Raw genomic sequence first — 18,843 nt, 5'->3', positions numbered from 1 at the left:
CCTACTATAATATATTTTTGATGGCTTTCATTTTATTTTATTATATTAATTTTAAATTTTCTAGATTCCAGAGAACTCAATTATTAAAATAACAAATTTTTATTGAGTATAAGCCCTAAGTCTCTACAATTGTCAAATTTTATTGCGTCTATAAAATTTGCGATGTGTAGACAGTAATTACCATATGTAGCAATTCATTGCGCAATGATTGCTCTACTGTTGTCATTAAATGTACAATTTTTTCTTTCTATGATTCGATGTGATTAATGCATACACATTTAATTTATTTAAGTACCAAAAGTAGAAAAATAGAGAAATTAGTGGAAAAAATCCTTCAACACAAATATAAGCAAGATACATCTCAATTTTTCATACAATTTCTCACCTAAGTTTTTGCTTGTGCTTAGCAATAAAAATAGCTACGTGGAGACATAGGCCATAGATTATAGTAGTAACGGTAATTGAAGTAAAAAAAAGGGGAAAACTTGCGATAATATGGTAACACTGTTTGTAACATACGCGAAAAAATATTGTTTGTGATAAAAATCCAATTAAAAAACAAAATTATAAAAATTCTTTAATAAAATAATGAATTTTAAGACCGCAATAACATGTAAGTGACAATATATTTACACAGAATATAAAACTAAATAATGGTAATTATTTTCAGAAACATGAAAAATAAAATGAAGTGAAAACAAAGTTAAAAAGTTTGTTATAGAAAAAATATGTGTTAAATTCCAGAAATATGTCAATTATCAACAAATAAACTTAAAATATCTGAAACGTCTTCACAATTGTTAACAATATGGCACCTGATTTAGGAGGCTGGATACACAATTTCACAGTCACTGATACCCAAACACACAAGGGTGGTTATACCTTGTATAAAATTACGTCCATTGTAAGTTATTAAATTTTTTGCAGATAAAACAAACTAAATTTATTTACTTTTATGATTGACAGGTCTTTCCCAGATCTGTACCGCAGGCTCTTACACAAATTGTGGTATGGCGTCGTTTCCATGATGTCAAACGTTTACACCGCGATCTCAAGCGGCGCCATAAAAGTCTACAATTGTCCGGTTATTTGCCAGAACCCATAGATTGTTCATTTTTTAAACGTTTCGACAAAGATGTCATACAGAAACGCAAGGAATATATTTTACAACTATTGGACTATGCCGCCCAACATACGGCCTTGTATAAATGCCATGCTTTTGCTCAATTTTTTAACGAAACAACGCCCCCAAATAAAATCCAAACATTGGTGCATAAGGCCGTTAGAGGTTTGAATAGAAATCTGGAAATATTGCAAGATCAAGTAGATTTTGCCAGAAGAGAAGCATGCGATAAGAAAACGTCTTCTATAAATAATGATCAAGTGTTTCCAATTCGTCAGCAAGATGAACAGCGAAATGCTAAAAAAGAAGAGATAACGGATGTAGTGCTCGAGTTGGGTGAAGGGGAGGAGGAAGATGATGAAGATGAAAGTCTTAAAGTTGAATATAATTCAAATGTTAATAATCATCCAAAACATTTTTTGACCCCCATGGCCTCTATAGAAAGTGATGATAGCGATTATATATACGAAGCGGCTTTAGAATTTTCTCAGGCCGTACAGGCTGAAGCAAATTTGGAATATACGGAAGCACATACACGCTACAAACGTGGCGTCGATATTCTACTGTACGGCTCTAAAGATGACAACAGCGATGAAAGAAAATTTATAGCAAAAGCTAAAATAAGCAAATATTTGGCAAGAGCCGAAGATATTCATGAACGTTTTTTGAGAAATTTCCATAGAACTTTAACATCATCCCCCAAGAACAATTTCCAATTGGCCATTGATGTTTCGGGCAATACGGCTTCAGATTCATCCGGCCTGTATTTGGAAAGACCCTGGAACCATATGGCTAAGTATAAAGTCAATCGTCTGCTGGGTAATAAAGTTCTACTGGTTACTTGCATAACTGAGCATTTGAAACCTTCGTATGTCATGAAAGGCATTGAAAAGCCCTCTAGCAATTCGCCCACACAAACTGTATTTTTGCCTCAACATGTTCCCTACATGGTAGACTTGTTGGCCTTCTTTCAGTCAGATCAGAAAATATTCCTACTACTTAAGCTGGCCTTGGGTGGCAAACTAATCGACTATGTACATTCCTTAAATACTACGACGCATTTAACACAACATTTTAGTGAAATGAATGTGAGTGCTGTCCATGTTAGCCACAATACTTTGGAAGTTAAAGATTTACTAAACAATTCTAAACAGTTAATACAATCAGTATCGAATACATTACAAGTTATTAAAGATTTGGATTCGCCAGATAAAGTTACAGGCAAATCGCCACGTAGAAGTCCACGTAAAATTCCCTCTTTCCATACCAAAATACCGGAAGATCAACTTAAAATGTGGTCACAACAATTGCTAATTGCCATGCATGCATTGCATGAAAAAAGTGTTATATTAAGGTGAGTTAAAAATAATAAAAATAAAGTTTTTTGTGTATTGGTTCTGTATGTTTCATTTCAGTGATCTTCATATGGACAATTTGTTATTAAATGAAAATGGTCAATTACTTTTAACTTACTTCTATCAAAACGAGGGCGTCTCATCGGACAGTTGCATACACAAAGCTCTAAGTCCAAAAGCCTTGGATGAACATTTTGTTGCTCCAGAACGTCCCTTAACATTGCGCTCAGATTGGTGGAGTTATGGTGTTATATTGTATGAATTATTTCTGGGTTTGGTAAGTGCAATATTTTTTTATTATTATTATTTGGTTATTTGTTTTGTTTTTAAAATGCATGCATGTATATATGGTTAATGCTTACAAGATTGTTTTACAAAAAATTCACCCAAAATATTGTGGAAAATCAGCCAAAAGACATAATGACAATTTTAATATTTGAATTACCAAAAACTTGTTTTAATAATCGCCCAAAAAACATTATAATCATTGCGGATTAGTGTTCTATTGATTATTCGATTTTGCGCATAAAATATGCTCAAGCTGCAATTTAATTACTTGCGATGAGAAATGGATCCATTAATGCCCCGCCTACCAGCCAAATTGACACCAAAGCCAAATATCCTTGGCGCTTAGGTAATTCACTGTATTTGGTGGGAGCAAAAAGGCCCAGAATATGCGGCCAGACATGAATCCGTAATATTCCATCATGACAACGCACGACCACATGCTGCAGTACCTGTTAAAAAGTATTCAGAATAAAATGGTTGTGAAGTTTTGCTTCACCCGCTTTATAGTGCAGACCGTGCCCCGTACGACTACTATTTGTTTCGATCGATGCAGAACTTTCTCGGATACGCTGCACTTTGGTATCCGATATTGGCTCGGAATCATACACCAATAGATTTTTTATGTAAATTTTTGCTTTGGATTTCAAATTCGAACAATAACATTTCTCACATAATCGACAGTCGCTACGTTATCTATATTCGTATTTTCCTATAAGTTTCCATAGCGATTTTCTACAGGAAGATTCAATAACAGAAAAAAGCTATGTTTGCTATATCTACCAAATCGTATTACCCTTGACCTAGAAGGTGTATTTTACTATAAAGTTTTTATCCATTTTTTTGCCAAAAAAAAAAAAAATCTTGGTGAAAATATTTGTTGATAAAACATTTTAAAAATAAATATAAAATTAGAAAAATCTATAAAATAGACAAATTAAAAATAACCCATAAGTATGCTGTAAAAACTAAAAAATGCAAAATATGCTCTTAAGGCTAAAATATGCACTAACAAATCGATGTCAAAATTCTACCAAATTTGCTACACCATAAAGTATATATGGAGTCGATATAGCAATGTCAGTCTGACTGTTGAAATCAACTTTCCGATGTCTCCAAACAACTTACAAACATGATTGATAGATCAATCATGATTGATACATTGCTATTTAAAATCGGCTTACAAATGGCTGAGATATAAGCAAAAAACCACGACTACCCACATTTTTTTAACCTATTTTTATACCCTTCACCTTCGTGAGAAGGATATATATAAGTTTGTCATTCCGTTTGTAATTTCTACATTTTTCATTTCCGACCCTATAAAGTATATATATTCTGGATCCTTATAGATAGCGGAGTCGATTAAGCCATGTCCGTCTGTCTGTTGAAATCAATTTTCTGAAAACCCCAGATATCTTCGGAATCTAAATCTTCAATAATTCTGTCAGACATGCTTTCGAGAAGTTTGCTGTTTAAAATCAGCAAAATCGGTCCATAAATAACGGAGATATGAGCAAAAAACCGGGACAACCTCGATTTGTTTACCTATTTTTGATCTATATCTGGATTACTAAGTCATTAATATAGACAATATGGATATCTAATGATAGATATTTCAATGTCCATTGCAACGATGTAGATAAGGCTATAGTAAGTTGGACCTACAATAAGTCAAAATCGGAAAAAATATTTTTTAACCCGAATTTTTTTTTTATCAAAAAATACTTTTTGTCATACATTTTTTTTCCAAAAAAAAAAAAAAAAATATATAAAAAAAAAATTTAAAAAAAATTTGGAAAAATTTTTTTTTTAAAAAAAATTTCAAAATAAAAAAAATTACTTGAATAAATTAAAACAGGATAAAAAACAAAAAGAGTCGACTTTTAAAAAATCGTAAAAAGTCGAAAAGTTGATTTTTTTTATTTCAACTACATATGATTGGCTTCGAATAATATAATTTTACTATATTATAAGAGACGTGGACGCTATAATTTCCACATTCTTCCCCAGTTAAGAAACTAAGAAAATTTTGATTCGTTTTTATTGATTTTCTATTAATAGTACGGTTGCTTGTTTCAAATTTTTTTAAAATTATTAGGCATTTGATCTGAGCACGACAAAACATGTTAAATTACTCTTGATTTCGAAGATTTTTAATAATTTCGCTTTTTTTATACAAAATTAAAAAAATTGTAATATAAATAACAAACTACTCCTTGCATATGTTTTTCATAATTACTTTTCAATTCCATATAAGATTTTTAATCTTATTATTTGGATAAATACCATATCATAATCGTTTCTATTGTGTTTAAAATTTTACTTTCCGTTGTAAGTATCATTAAAATATCGATTGGATTTAAAGTTGCGAGACTATTAAATTTAACTTATAAAAATATTGCGTACCACACCTATTATTTTAAACACAAATGTGGAAAACCTGTTATAGAAAAGACACTGCTTTCAACGACTATCAGAGTTTTTGAGTATGTAAATTACAAAAAAAAAAAAAAAACTTTTTGTCTTGGTGATATTTTCCTAAATTGAATTTATTTTTTACCTTAAAAATTGTAAAAAAAAACTTGTTTTCTAATTTAACACTGGAATGCTGATTGCACATTTTTGTATTTTGTTTTATTATATTATGACATCCTTTTTATTTTTTTATTGCATCGCTTTTCATAATTTTATTTTTATACATTTCATAAAGCAAATTCTCAAAAATTATAAAGTTTTTACTGATGATTTCGATTTTATTCAATTTAAAGGAAATTTATTGTTGATCTGTTATACAAAATGTACATGACAAAGCATTAGACCGCAGAGAGAAGAGCTCTGATGTTTATAAATCCCTTTTAAAGAAAAACAATTAAAGTGTTAATCTGCCTGGGTATCGGTTATATGTATATAAGTTTGTCATGAAATACGATCATCTCGCTCACCATGAGCGGCAAGGGTATATATAATTTTGTCATTCCGTTTGTAATTTCTACATTTTTCAAATTATGTATATTCTGGATTGTTATAGATAGCGAAGTCGATATAGCCATGTCCGTATATCCGTCTGTCCGTCTATTTGTTGAAAACAACTTTCCGTAGACTCCAAATAACTTACAAACATGATTGATACATCAATATATCGGGAATTCTCTAGAGAAAATCGGCCCACAAATGTCTGAGATATAAGGAAAAATCGGGACTAACTCGATTTTTGGGCCATTTTTGATCTATATCTGGATTACTAAGGTATATAGACAATATGGATATTTAATGATAGACATGTATATAAGGCTAGAGCGATTTGGACCTACAACGGGTCAAAATCGGGAAAAAATTTTAAACCTAATTTTTTTTGCCAAACATTTTTTTTGCCAAAAATTTTTTTTGTCATAAACTTTTTTCGATAATGAACAAAATTTAAAAAAAAAATATTTTTTTTTTACTTATGTATATTTCGAATACTTAGTTCTCTTCATAGACAATACATATGTATAAAGGGTCTTCCAATAGGGACTTTGGAACATTGATAGTTGATAGCAGTCGTATTGTTGAAGCTACATCTGTCGAATTGGCTGTCATTTATTCAGTTTGTTTTGCAAAATTACTATGGATAAAATTGTTTTATCAAAATGGGTGTTTCATTCGGGTAACGTTCCGCATTCTTCTCTCATTTTATTGTGAGGCCAGTTTCTGGAAGAATGGCAACGTCAACAAACAACATTTTCGAATTTGGGACGATACCAATCCACATTAGATTCCGTAAAAGGTCACTGTTTGGTGAGGATTTTGGGCTGGCGGCGTCTTCGGTCCATATTTCACGTTGGCCACGCCATCACCAAGAACGGCATCGTGACACGTGCATAGGAGATGAAGTATGGTCTCATAATCCTCCACAGTAGTCATTAGAAGGAAGTTCAATGCATCTAATATGTACCAAAACCTACATGTCCAGTGATAATTGGCATTAGGATACTAAGCAGCGAGCGTTGTAGTTGTCCTCATACCACGCGTTATAAGGAGTGCTATTGATCTGAAAACTCTTTAGGTGGATGACTGATTTGTGGCCCAATTCAGTGCATTCTTATTTTTTATTATATTAAAAGAAATTAACGGATTCATCAAAAAATTAAACAAATTTATTTATTTAAAGCTTTACCCATTTTACTCTACATTTTCATACAAATATTTAACAAAAAAATTATAGTTTTCATTTTTAATTTATTGGTGGTTTGCTTTTATAAATATTTGCTCTACAAACTAAAAATATCTCCTTTTTCGTTCATTATTTAAAGTAATTTCATATTTACATTGTGCTTTATGTGTTTTATGATTATTAACAAAAAAAAAAAAAATACAAAAATTAACTAAAATAAAATAACTTGCATATTCAGTCATTTAAAGCGGCTCATCCAGGACAAATAGATCTGTATGGCTTTGTACAATATCCCGAAAATGCTGAAATATCTGATGCTGCCAAAGATCTATTAGAAAAATTACTACAACAAATGCCCGAAGATCGTTTAGATTATGAGAAAATTAAACAACATCGTTATTTCGAAGGTACCAACTGGGAGGAGGTAAAGCATAATGGTTACAATAATTTTACACAAAAGTGAAATTGTTATGAAATTTTTTAAAATATACAAGGTTTTATACAATAATCTAAATATATACATGGAAGCCAGTGATAATTGTAAGAGGAAAGACAACTCAAGGAATTAAATGAAACGGTTTGCTAAATTTATAAAAAGAATATACATAATTATACAATAAATAAATGTAGTTATTAAATATACATATGTACGTATAATTTATATTTTATTGTAGAATATAACTAAATCTAAATACAGTAGAAAAGTAACCGATTTTATGTATGTATTACATACATATGTATGTATTTTAAAGAGATTTGTTTCCAGGAGTATGACTTTTTGCTCCAGTGTGAAAACTGAATTTAAGACAGTTTAGTTTTAGATGGTAATTTTCACTTTGTCTAAATACTTGGATGACTCCATATATAAATTTGTGGGTTTGCATTTGTCACGTATGTTTGTCACCTTTATAATGTACAGAGAAGTCAATTGGTTACTGTATACATCCCAGGTAATCGAATGTAAAGTCAGTCTTCATTTTAGTGTCACTAAGTAATCTAAGGTGTATTCACTTTAAACTTTACTTGTAATGCATTTGACAATGAAGTGATTGTAGCCACCAGAAATAGTCTATTGGAGAATCAATTGCCATAAATTAATCATTAATTAGTCCCATAGCTAATTGTGTAACCATTTGGGAGGAGGCGTCAATAAATTAAAATTTCTTTTACATTTATCTTTTTTTCCCTTTTTATACCCTTCGCCATTACAAAGGGACCAATTTCATGGACCCAAGTGAGCTGGCTGATAACTAGCTGCCTTCATAACCTAACCTAACCTACCCTTCGCCATGAGTGACAAGGGTATATATAAGATTGTCATTCCGTTTGTAATTTCTACATTTTTCATTTGCGATCCCACAAAGTATGTATGTATATTCTGGATCGTTATAGATAGCGAAGTCGATATTGCCATGTCCATCAACTTTCCGTAGACCCCAAATAACTTACATACATGATTCATACATCAATACATCGGGAATTCTTCCGGATCGGTTGCTATTTAAATATATCGGGAATTCAATATATCGAGAATTCTTCCGGCTCGGTTGCTTTTTAAAATCGGCCCACAAATGGCTGAGATATAGGGAAAAACCGGGACAACGTCGATCTATATCTGTCATTAATATAGACAATATGGATATCTAATGATAGATATTTTAAAGTCCATTGCAACGATGTATATTAGGCTATAGTAAATTGGAGCTACAATGGGTCAAAATTGGGAAAAATATTATTTAACCCGAATTGTTTTTTTATCAAAAATTCTTATTCCAAAAAAACAATTCTTTAAAAATTATAAAAAAAATTTCGGAAAAAACTTTTTTTTTAAAAAAAAAAATTAAAAACAATTTAAAACAATTTTTAATTTTGTTTAAATAAAAATATTAAAAAAAATTTAAGTATAATTTGGTCGAATATAGCTCTCTTACATGTTTATATTAAAACTTTTCGGTTTTTGGGGAAGAAATTTCCTTATTTCACCACCTGTATCCGCGTCTGCGCCCTGCAAAAAAAAAGTTTTAATATAAACATGTAAGAGAGCTATATTCGGCTGTGCCGAGCTATTTTTTTTAAATATTTTTAAAAGTGTTTTCCAAATTTTTTTTTTAAATTTTTTTAATTTTTAAAAATTGTTTAAATGATAGGTAAAACTAAATTAGTCATACTTTACCAGAACTTCTGGAATTATAGAAGATTAGTTTCACCATGTTGTCCTCCATTTGGCAACCAACGAACATTTAATGTCCCTGTTTTGTCGTCGACTGAGTTTAACTAGACAACATTTAGAACTATGTCGGTCGTCCAGAGACTATCTGTCATCTTTTTGTTGAAGACAACATTTAAAACGTTGTCGTCAACATATTGTAGATTTCTTTCACCTTTTGCTATTCCCTCCCATCAATGAATCTTTCTTTGTTTTGTTTGTTTTTTATGTTGTTTTGTTTTAAGTTTTTATATCCACCACCAGATTGCGGGAACACATCGATACATTTGGATGTAGATCCACGCATATATGTCCATCGGCCAGTCTGTCTGTTTAAACCACAATATGGCCTAGAGATAAGAACCTACGGGGAATAGAATTTTTTCTCTGTTGATCAAAAATATTTGATATTAAAAATGGGCAAAATCAATTCAACCGAAAACAAATTTAGAACAAAATATTCGTCTAAACAAGTTGACCTATTGAGTTCTATGAGTCCAAAAATGAACAAAGTAAAACATTTTGGATCAAAATAATGGGTCTTCCAATAGCATCCAATGCATCCCGAAAAAGTCACTGTTTGGTATTGGGCTGGCGGCGGCAACGTCTATGGGTATCGCTACAAATCGATGATTACCAATTTCTTTTGACCTGAATATGATGATATGGAAACTAACGACATGAGGTTTCAACAGGACGGAGCTATGTGCCACACAGCTCATAATACTTTGGACATCCTGTACGTGCGATTTAAGGACATGGTTATCTCACTTGGAGGTGATGTGAACAGGACACCGAGATCGTGCGTCATCTTTTCCATTTTTCGTTGATCTTTTGCTTCTAAGTTCTTTACCAAATTGTGATCAGAAACTTTCAGAAATTTATACTTCAACCCAGCATTAGCTTTGGCTCTGTGCACAAAAGAATCAGTGCATTTAATTTTACGAGCTGCTTTTCTAATAGATCCAGGTTTCCTTTCAATGTTCAAGTCATCAAGGCTATTTAAAATCGAGAAAATCGGTCCACAAATGGCTGAGATATAAGGAAAAAACCAGGACAACCTCGATTTTTTACCTAAATCTGGATTACTAAGTCATTAATTAGATATTTCAAAGAACTTTGCAACGACGTATATAAAACCATAGTAAGTTGGACCTACAACGGGTCAAAATCGGAAAAAATATTTTATAACCCGAATTTTTTTTTCACCAAAAGTTTTTCTTTCTCGAAATATTAAAAAAAAATGAAAAACAAAAAAAAATTTTAATTTAAAAAAAAAAAATTAGTTTAAAAAATTAAAAAAAAAATTTAAAAATATTTTCCAAAAAATTAAGAAAACAACTTTGTAAAAAAAAATAAATTTTGTTTACCTAAAAATATTTAAAATTTTTATTTTGAAGTATAATTTGGTTGAATATAGCTCTTTTACTTGTTTTGAAAAGTTTTAAATATTTTTTTCACGTTCTTTTTTTTCGGTGACCATTTTGACCGAAGTAACAGTTGAAAATTAATGATTTAGAAAAGATAATATCTGATATATTTTTAAAAGCTAGCGTATTAAAAAAACAAGTAAGAAAGTATGGTCGGTCAAGCCCGACCATATAATACCCTACACTAAGTAAAAGAGTAAAAACATTTTTCTTTTAAAATTTCAATAATTTGTATTTTTGAGTGATTTTCGGAAGTGGGCCTTATATGGGGACTATGACCAATTATGGACCGATCACCATGAAATTAGGTTGTGTGATTTTTGTCTATATGAAAGTTTACTATGTTGGTTTTTTGGACCAACGACAAGTTTTTGCTGGAACAGTGTGTAGGTTTTTTTTCGTCTCAGAAAGTTATTCTAAGTCGATCGGTATACTTTAAGGTGGGTGTTAGACTAATATTTTTGGGCGTTACAAACATCTGCACAAACGCATAATACCCTCCCCACTATGGTGGTGCATGGTATAATTATAATTTGTTGGACCAACGACAAGTTTTTGCTGGAACAGTGTGTATAAGTTTTTTTTGACTCACTATTTATACATACATATCTATGGCTTAATATAGAAAGATCGTATCTTTTAGTTACTTTACAGGAGAAGAAAAAAACTCAATTATATCAGAAAGTGAAATTGAAAAAAAACAACTAAAAATTTGTAATATATCAAAAAATATTTTTAGAAAGTTGTTTGTTTTATTATAAACCAAAAAAATATGCATTCAACTTTAAATGAGTTAGGGGTTATTCTTTCGAACGATGTTTTAAATGAGTTAGGGATTTTTTATAATTACAGTAAATCTGTTATTCATCAACATAGTGAAACTGATTTTTTTAAGGGAAGTCTATTTGAGTTATGTAAAAAACCCGATTTTGAAAAAGAAACGAGATACGACCTTTCTATATTAAGCCATGGATATTTTGTTCCCGATAACATTTAAATGCACGAATCTAGCAATCTGAAATTTACCGCTGATCTTATCTAGCAAAATCGATGGTGGATATATAAGATTTGGCACAGCCGAATATAACATTCTTACTTGTTATTTTTTATGTTGTTTTGTTTTAAGTTTTTTTTCCATTATTTTGTTGACTTTTTTTTATTTATTTTTTAATTTACTTATTTTATTAAAATTTTATAAAAAAAAAATAATTGAGTTACAAATAGTATATAGTTTTTAATTCATTACAAAAAAATATTTACTATATTTTACAACAAAAAGAATTAAATTTAAATAATTATTAAATTATTATATGTAATTTTCTATAAAACCTAAATTAGATTATTGATTTAAATTAAATCCTTAAATAACTTAAATAAAAATGAGTATAATTGAATATGAGTTATAAGCGAGACTATTTTTGGTCACAATATTTAACATACACATGTTTCTTATAAATAAATATAATTATTGTCACAAAAAAACACAACAGTTTTATTTCATTGTTTTTTTTATATAAAACTAAAATAGTAATTGTTAATAATTTATTAAAAAAGGCACATTTGGAATGCATTGTATTGGAGGTTAAAATAAACAATTTACACTTATTTAGAAACTTACTGCTAAAAATGGAACTTCAAGAACTTACAGGGTAAAGGTATGAACAACGATTTGAAAATCTTGTAAATTGAAAATCCCAACTTTTAAGTTTTAAAAAGAGATTCAATTTACTAAATATTTAAATCTTTTTTTCGTTTCTTTACGCCCTTTAAGACTAAGATTAATTATTAAAACCTCTGTTAGGCTTTTGCAACTAAAACTAATTTAAGGCACATTTGGAATGCAATTGATTTTTGGTGAAATTTACAACTTAGATTTAAAACGTTTACTAACTCTAGACTTTTGGACAAGACTTTGGATTTTGTTGTTAAAAAACTCTACAAGAATTTAGTACTAAAATACATATAATTAAACAAAATAATAATAAAAAAAAAACAAAAACTATATAACAAGAGAAATGCTTTGCACCTGCGCATACTTTAAAAAATAAACAATTTTCCAGGATTAGGAATATTTCAAAGGATTTCTTAAAAAGAAATCATTAAAACCCATTTACAACACTTGTTTTTCTATTATCAAAATGGCCGCCGGAAATGTTTGAACTTTAAATTCATTTCCTGTTGTTTGCGCTGCTGCCATCTTTTACGTATTTCCGTTATGTGTTGATGATGATGATGATTATTGATCGTAAATGGGTTTTTGTGGTGTGCAAGCATTTCTTTTAATGCAAAAAAGGGGGCAATACATAACTGTGGGATACTCCACCATTCTGTTGTTGCTGCTGCTGCTGTTGTTGATGATGTGAGGGCGAAGTCTCTTCACTTTTTATTTGCAAAGCCGTTTCATCATCTGTGGCCGTCGGTGTGCCCACATTTGTATAATTGTGTTGTTTCAGTACTGTTGCACCATTATTATCATGTTGCTGCTGCTGCTGCGTTTGGCCTGTTTGCTGCTGTTGAGGATCACGGCTTAGATGACAAACAATCGAACCATTTTCTTCTAAAGGATTTATAGCCTGCGCAACACTGCCACCACCACCCACACTCATGTATTTTGGCTCTGAGCCATTTTGTTGATGCACCAATTGCACCGCATTAACATCTTGCAAATGAGCCGAGCTGCCATTATCCTCACCCATCATGGGCGATTGACCCATGTATGTTGCCGCATCATGTGTATGCATTTTTTGTGGATCTTCTGCAGCCCCAGTTGAAGTCATTTCCACACGTGTTGGTGATCCATATTCAAAGTGACGCATTGGAAAGATTTGTGATTCATGCACATAAGTGCCGTATTGGCTGGTGTATGTGCCATAGGGACTAGCTGCCGGCGATAATAGACTAAATTGTGGACTTAATTCGTATGGTGGCTGATAACTGGTCCAGCTATCCATGCTGCCGGGCGGCGTGACAGTCGTTGTTTGTGGAAATGCGGCAAAGGGTGCCGCCAATGTTGTATTCAAAGCAGAATTGGGCGGTGTACTTGTCTTAATGTAGCCGGTTTTACGTGGCGGCTCATGTTTGCGCCATTTGGCGCGACGATTTTGAAACCAGACTTGTACTCTTGACTCACTTAAATTCAATTTGATGGCTAATTCTTCGCGGGCAAATACATCGGGATAGGGGGCTCTTTCGAAAGCACGTTCTAGCTCTTCCAATTGGTAGGCAGTAAATGTAGTTCTGTAAAGAAATAAGAGGAGGAAATATTTAAGTAAATTGCTTGGAAAAACTTAAATTACTTTAAATTATTTTGGCGTTGTAAATAAAGTTGTTTATAAACTGCACGAAATAACTTAAAGGGTTTTGGTCATGCCTCGCTAATATCAGATTTAAGCTATTTTTGTTCCCATCTCTAAAAGATTATATTGTTATTTCACATCGAAATATTGGTCGTAGACCAATACTCGTTTATACAGAGAGCCTCAAAAGTGAGTAAACACAACAAATTATTAGATTTTGTTTAAGATAATGAAAATCCTAAATTCTATCTACCGATTAAAATTATGTCGGACTATAATGATTTTCATTATCTTAAAAAAATCACTGCTGTTTACTCACTTTTGAGGATCTCTGTATGTTGTTGAAATCGAAGAGCAATAATGAAGGGATGTTATTAACAATTTGCAATAGAACTATAGGTCAGACAATGCTGCATTGAATTTATTAAATTAAAAGTTCCCAAGACGCATAATTTCGAAACAGAAAAATGATTGGGAACTAAGATCGTGTAATTTCATCAAAAATTTAGACTAGCGAATGTTCGACAAGGCCGTCGAATACTTGTTATCTGTCACACAAAATTACCATGAAAAATAGTCAATATCATGATTCAATACAGAAAAAGTTATGTCAATTAAACAAACTTTAAGTAGAACGAAATAATCTAAGCATACAAGTTGAAATTACTTGATTATAGTCAAACGTAAAACTAATTAAAAATAAATATCTAGCTTATAAAGGATATATATTAGAGATTAGATGCTTTCATCCTTTGACATTTATTTAGTACAAAGTTGGAAAATTTTAACAATTTAACGCGTTGGGCTCTATGAACGTTTTTGAATTGGCTTTTTGAAAACTGAACGACAACAAAGTCATCTTTAGTGATTTCAGTTTTTGCATGAGAAATTTCCCGGTCGTATAATTTCTCAATTTGGATATTTTTGGCCGCCTCGTTCTTGTGATTTAGCGACGCTGTATTATATTCTCTAGGGTAATTTCAATGATTTAAACTGATAACTGATCTGAACGAGATAAGCGAAAGGTTTTTGTAATATCTGGTTCAAAATTTTGTGAAAACATCCAACGTCTGCAGACATGTTAATCATTATTAATTCCCATATTTCTACTTTACATTGTTATCAATAAAACTGAATTTGTCCAAAAAAAAAGTGTGTGTTTTAAGTGAATTTACTTTCTAACCTCCCTTCCTGATCACTCTATAATAAAATGTAATTTAACATTGATTAGGTAAATCTCTCATGTGTTTCGTAACCACAAAACAAGTGCTGAAATTGTATGCAATTTTTGGACAACATGGAGCATGATCTGTATTTTTTTTGGTGGATAAACACAACAACCTCTTAAAATTTGTCAAGTAGAAGTTTTTTTAAGTAACACTTCGATTTGCTCGAGAATACCTCGACTTTTAATCATAATTTTTAAGATTATTTGATTCGTATGCTTTGGTTATTTCGTTCATAATACAAATAAATTTTAAATGGAATGACAAAAATCTCAAAACAATTGGGGTATTCACACGGTCTACTATTTGGTCATATTGTCATAATGTCCTAATATTTTATTTTAGTTTAATCAAATTTGTGTTGTGTTTAAAACACAACAACAACTATTATAATATATTAGGACATTATGACAATATGACTATTAGCAGACCGTGTGAATACCCCAAATATGTCATTGTTAATGGTTTTTTAACCGTTAATGCAGTAAATCAACTATTTAATTTAAAACTTTAAAACTAAACATTATTTTCTTAATGTATGCTTAGGATTTTTCGTATAGTTTATGATCTTTGAAAAGCAGAAAGTTATTTCATAAAATTGTTTATGAAAAAACTAAAAATTTAAAGAAATCTTATGGGTAGATTTTGAATGGCAACCGAACATCAGTTGCGTGTCAGAGAGAAACCAGAGATTTCTGATTGCCAATTTGGCAACAGAAAATAATAGCTGCCAGTTGCCATCTGTAATACTATTTTGGAAACTTAGACACAACTTTAGCTCGGTTGCCATCGTAATAGACCCATTAAATATAAAAAAAAATTCTCTTAAAATTTACCAAATTGTATCCACTGATGTGAATTATTTTGAGTTTAAACTAGAAGTATTTCATATTTTTATATTGTTGTTTAATGTTTGGTTTTAATTCCCATTTTTTTTAAATTATTTCAAAATAGAAAATCTTAATTCAGAATTAAAAATGATAGTTATTCATTCTATAAAACCATTCCCAGAAAAATAATGCATTAACTGCATTCAAAAGCTTTATTTGAAAACAATTCATTGTTGAATTAATTTCATAATAGAAATTTTTGTTACAATATTTTTTGAAAAATATTTTCTGAATAGATTTGAATTGAAGAACAAAATTAATGTAAATCAATGGATTCAAATTCAGAATAAATTCTGAAAGGTAAGAATTCATTACGTCTGAAGTACTAAGGTTATCCTTCGTAATGAATGCCTTTAATGGAATGTTTAATTTAATTTGTGTAGGAAAATCGAATTAAGATTTAATTCTTTCGAACATTTGTTTCAATGTGTCCAAAGAAGTTTGCAATACTTCTAATAAACTCTGTCAATTCAAGAATTAAATCGGGCATTTATTTTTACTCATAATAATAATTATTTGCCATTAAAGATTAAAATCTTACCTTGTCTTTTTCTTTTTAATGCCATTTGGATCACCCTTCTTTTTATCATTTTTCTTGACAGCTGGTGGCGTATTATTATTGTTGTTATTGTTATTATTATTGTTCGATAATGCAGCATTACTACCCACCGAGTTGGCTCCATTTGTGTTGTTGACATCGGCATGGGTGGGCGAACAAATATCATCGTGTTTACCTTTATTATTAAGTTTCATGCCATTCGTTAGACCGCCACCGCCAGTGGGTGATGGGTTAAGATTATTATTAGATGATGATGAGGACGAAGACAAACTATTGGTATTTGAATTGGCTGTAGAAATGACTGAAGGACCGCCAACACCGCCGGCTCCTAAGGAGGGTTGCAAAAGTCCCCCGTCGGTATTGCCATTGCTTGAGTTATTGCTGATTAAGCCATTGGAGGTTAACGTCATATTATGTTGCTCATTGGAACCATTGGTGTTAATGAGTTCGTGGCATTGATGTGAGTTATGATGTGGACTACCATAGATGTGGGCAATATGTTGCTGCTGCTGTTGCTGATGATGATGGGGATCATATTCCAATTTGCTTGTGCTGTGCAGGGCATGATGATGGTAATCACTTAACATGGCACTGGGTGAATGATGTTGGTGATGATGCTGTTGCTGGTGGTGGTGATGATGATGGCTAGGCATTTGTAGTTTATGATGATGTTGCTGTAAACCATTGCTGGTTGGTGGCGGTGGAGAATATTGCTGATGATGTTCCAACTTTTGAGCACTGCCATTCGTTAGATATTCATATTTTTGTGTGGGCGAATAGCAACCCATTTTTGTCACATATTCCATTTTAGATTCATAATCGGGTGTAGAGGATTTATAAGGATCCATTTTGGGTGAACCGGCCGCCAGTAAAGTTTGACAGTCAGGCAAACGTTGCGAACACAAGTCTGAATTATTGCTCTGATGCATAACAGTAGCTCCTGGAGGTAAACTTAGCATTACCGAGTGCATGCCATGGGCTACCGTAGTCATGGCTGCGGAGGTGGGTGTCAAGGGTTTACCATCTAAAGGACTTAAAGGTCCTGCAAAATCACTAAATATTCCATCTTCAAATGCTGAATGCTCCATGTCATATATATTTTATTTGTTTTATCAAAATAGGAACTATTTAAAATGTTTCTTTATTTGTGTTCACAAAACTTAATTAAAAATTTCACACGTTTATTCAACTTAATTGTTTTGGTTTAATTTAAATGTTTTTCGTTTTGTAACTTAATCCGTTCATACTGTTTAATCAATGGTAGCGCGCGTAAAAATTAAATCAAATTCAATTAATTAAATTGATGATATTGGCGCACAAGTTGTATGTGTTTATGTAAATTAATTAATTGCATTAAATTCAAACGCAAATAAATTTTTCACAATTACTAAAATCCTCTACTATATTTAGTTTGTTTTATATATTTCTTTACAGAATTCCTGTAAATGATTTAAGTTTTTTTTTCAAATAGAAAAAATCTGTTTTTTTTTAGTTTGCAAAAACACTTGTATTTTTTATTAGTTTTTTTTCTTTCTGTTTTTATTATTATTTCAAAGTTAACAACAATACGTGTGCGACGTTGTTCTACGTTGAACACGAGGCCCTTAATTGAATCCGCAAACGGTGATGATTGTCTTTTTATACCCAATTTAGCTCGTTTGTGTTTTCCAATTTATTTCCACCAATCAGAATACAGTAATGGCGGCTTACCCACTGTGTTTATACAGAAACCGTTATGTTGTTGTTGTGTGTTCTTGCTGTTTAACAACCACGAATCATATCTGTGTACTTTTGCTTTAACACTGCACGAGAAAGAGATGGCTGATCGATCAGTCGGATGAGTTGTGTTTGTTTGTTAGTTTGTGTGTGCGTATAATGTTATTGTATGAAAACTGTTGTGTGGTTGGTATGCTGGCTCGTGAGAGTCTTGTGTTTGGACTAAACAAAATCCTAGAACTATTGTACTTCCTGCATTCTAGCAAATGTTTTCAAGTAACATTTTGACGCTTGTGTACGGCAACATGCCAGCATATTTAACAGATCCTGGGAAAATGATCCTTTGCTGTTAATTACGGTATGTAATGTGAGAAAAAAAAAAGTTTATTTTTAAAATTGACTGCTGGTAAGGATTTTTATTTTTAATATGGAGCTCTTGAACTTTATTTGATTTGGCAATCTGTTTATAAATTAAAGATTTATTTCCACTTTTTTGTCAGTAATCCAACAAAGATACATATGTACTATATTACGAGATTCTGAAAAATTGTATATTACAATTTTGACCCAGAAATAAAAAGGTTATAGCAATGTCCTAGAA

At 31.3% G+C, this 18,843-nt stretch overlaps 2 protein-coding genes across 2 annotated transcripts; one reads left to right on the top strand and one right to left on the bottom strand.

The window, feature by feature from the left end:
• The first annotated feature begins 682 nt into the window (after nucleotides 1-682).
• LOC135954991 (ribosomal protein S6 kinase delta-1) lies at nucleotides 683-8,519 on the top strand. Its single transcript, XM_065505262.1, has 4 exons — nucleotides 683-904; nucleotides 967-2,477; nucleotides 2,539-2,755; nucleotides 7,158-8,519. The coding sequence occupies exons 1-4, from the start codon at nucleotides 809-811 to the stop codon at nucleotides 7,380-7,382; spliced, it is 2,049 nt and encodes a 682-aa protein (XP_065361334.1). The 5' UTR covers nucleotides 683-808; the 3' UTR covers nucleotides 7,383-8,519.
• A 3,680-nt stretch (nucleotides 8,520-12,199) lies between these two features.
• Nucleotides 12,200-18,346, bottom strand: repo (reversed polarity). The gene is made up of 2 exons (XM_065505251.1): nucleotides 16,509-18,346; nucleotides 12,200-13,792 (listed from the first exon to the last, which is right to left on the bottom strand). Exons 1-2 carry the CDS (start codon nucleotides 17,612-17,614, stop codon nucleotides 12,835-12,837), a joined length of 2,064 nt encoding a protein of 687 aa, XP_065361323.1. The 5' UTR covers nucleotides 17,615-18,346; the 3' UTR covers nucleotides 12,200-12,834.
• Between the last annotated feature and the right edge of the window lie 497 nt (nucleotides 18,347-18,843).

Source organism: Calliphora vicina, chromosome 1 (genome assembly GCF_958450345.1).
Source record: "Calliphora vicina chromosome 1, idCalVici1.1, whole genome shotgun sequence".
NCBI classification, from domain to species: domain Eukaryota; kingdom Metazoa; phylum Arthropoda; class Insecta; order Diptera; family Calliphoridae; genus Calliphora; species Calliphora vicina.
This window is presented reverse-complemented; position numbering and strand designations above follow the sequence as displayed.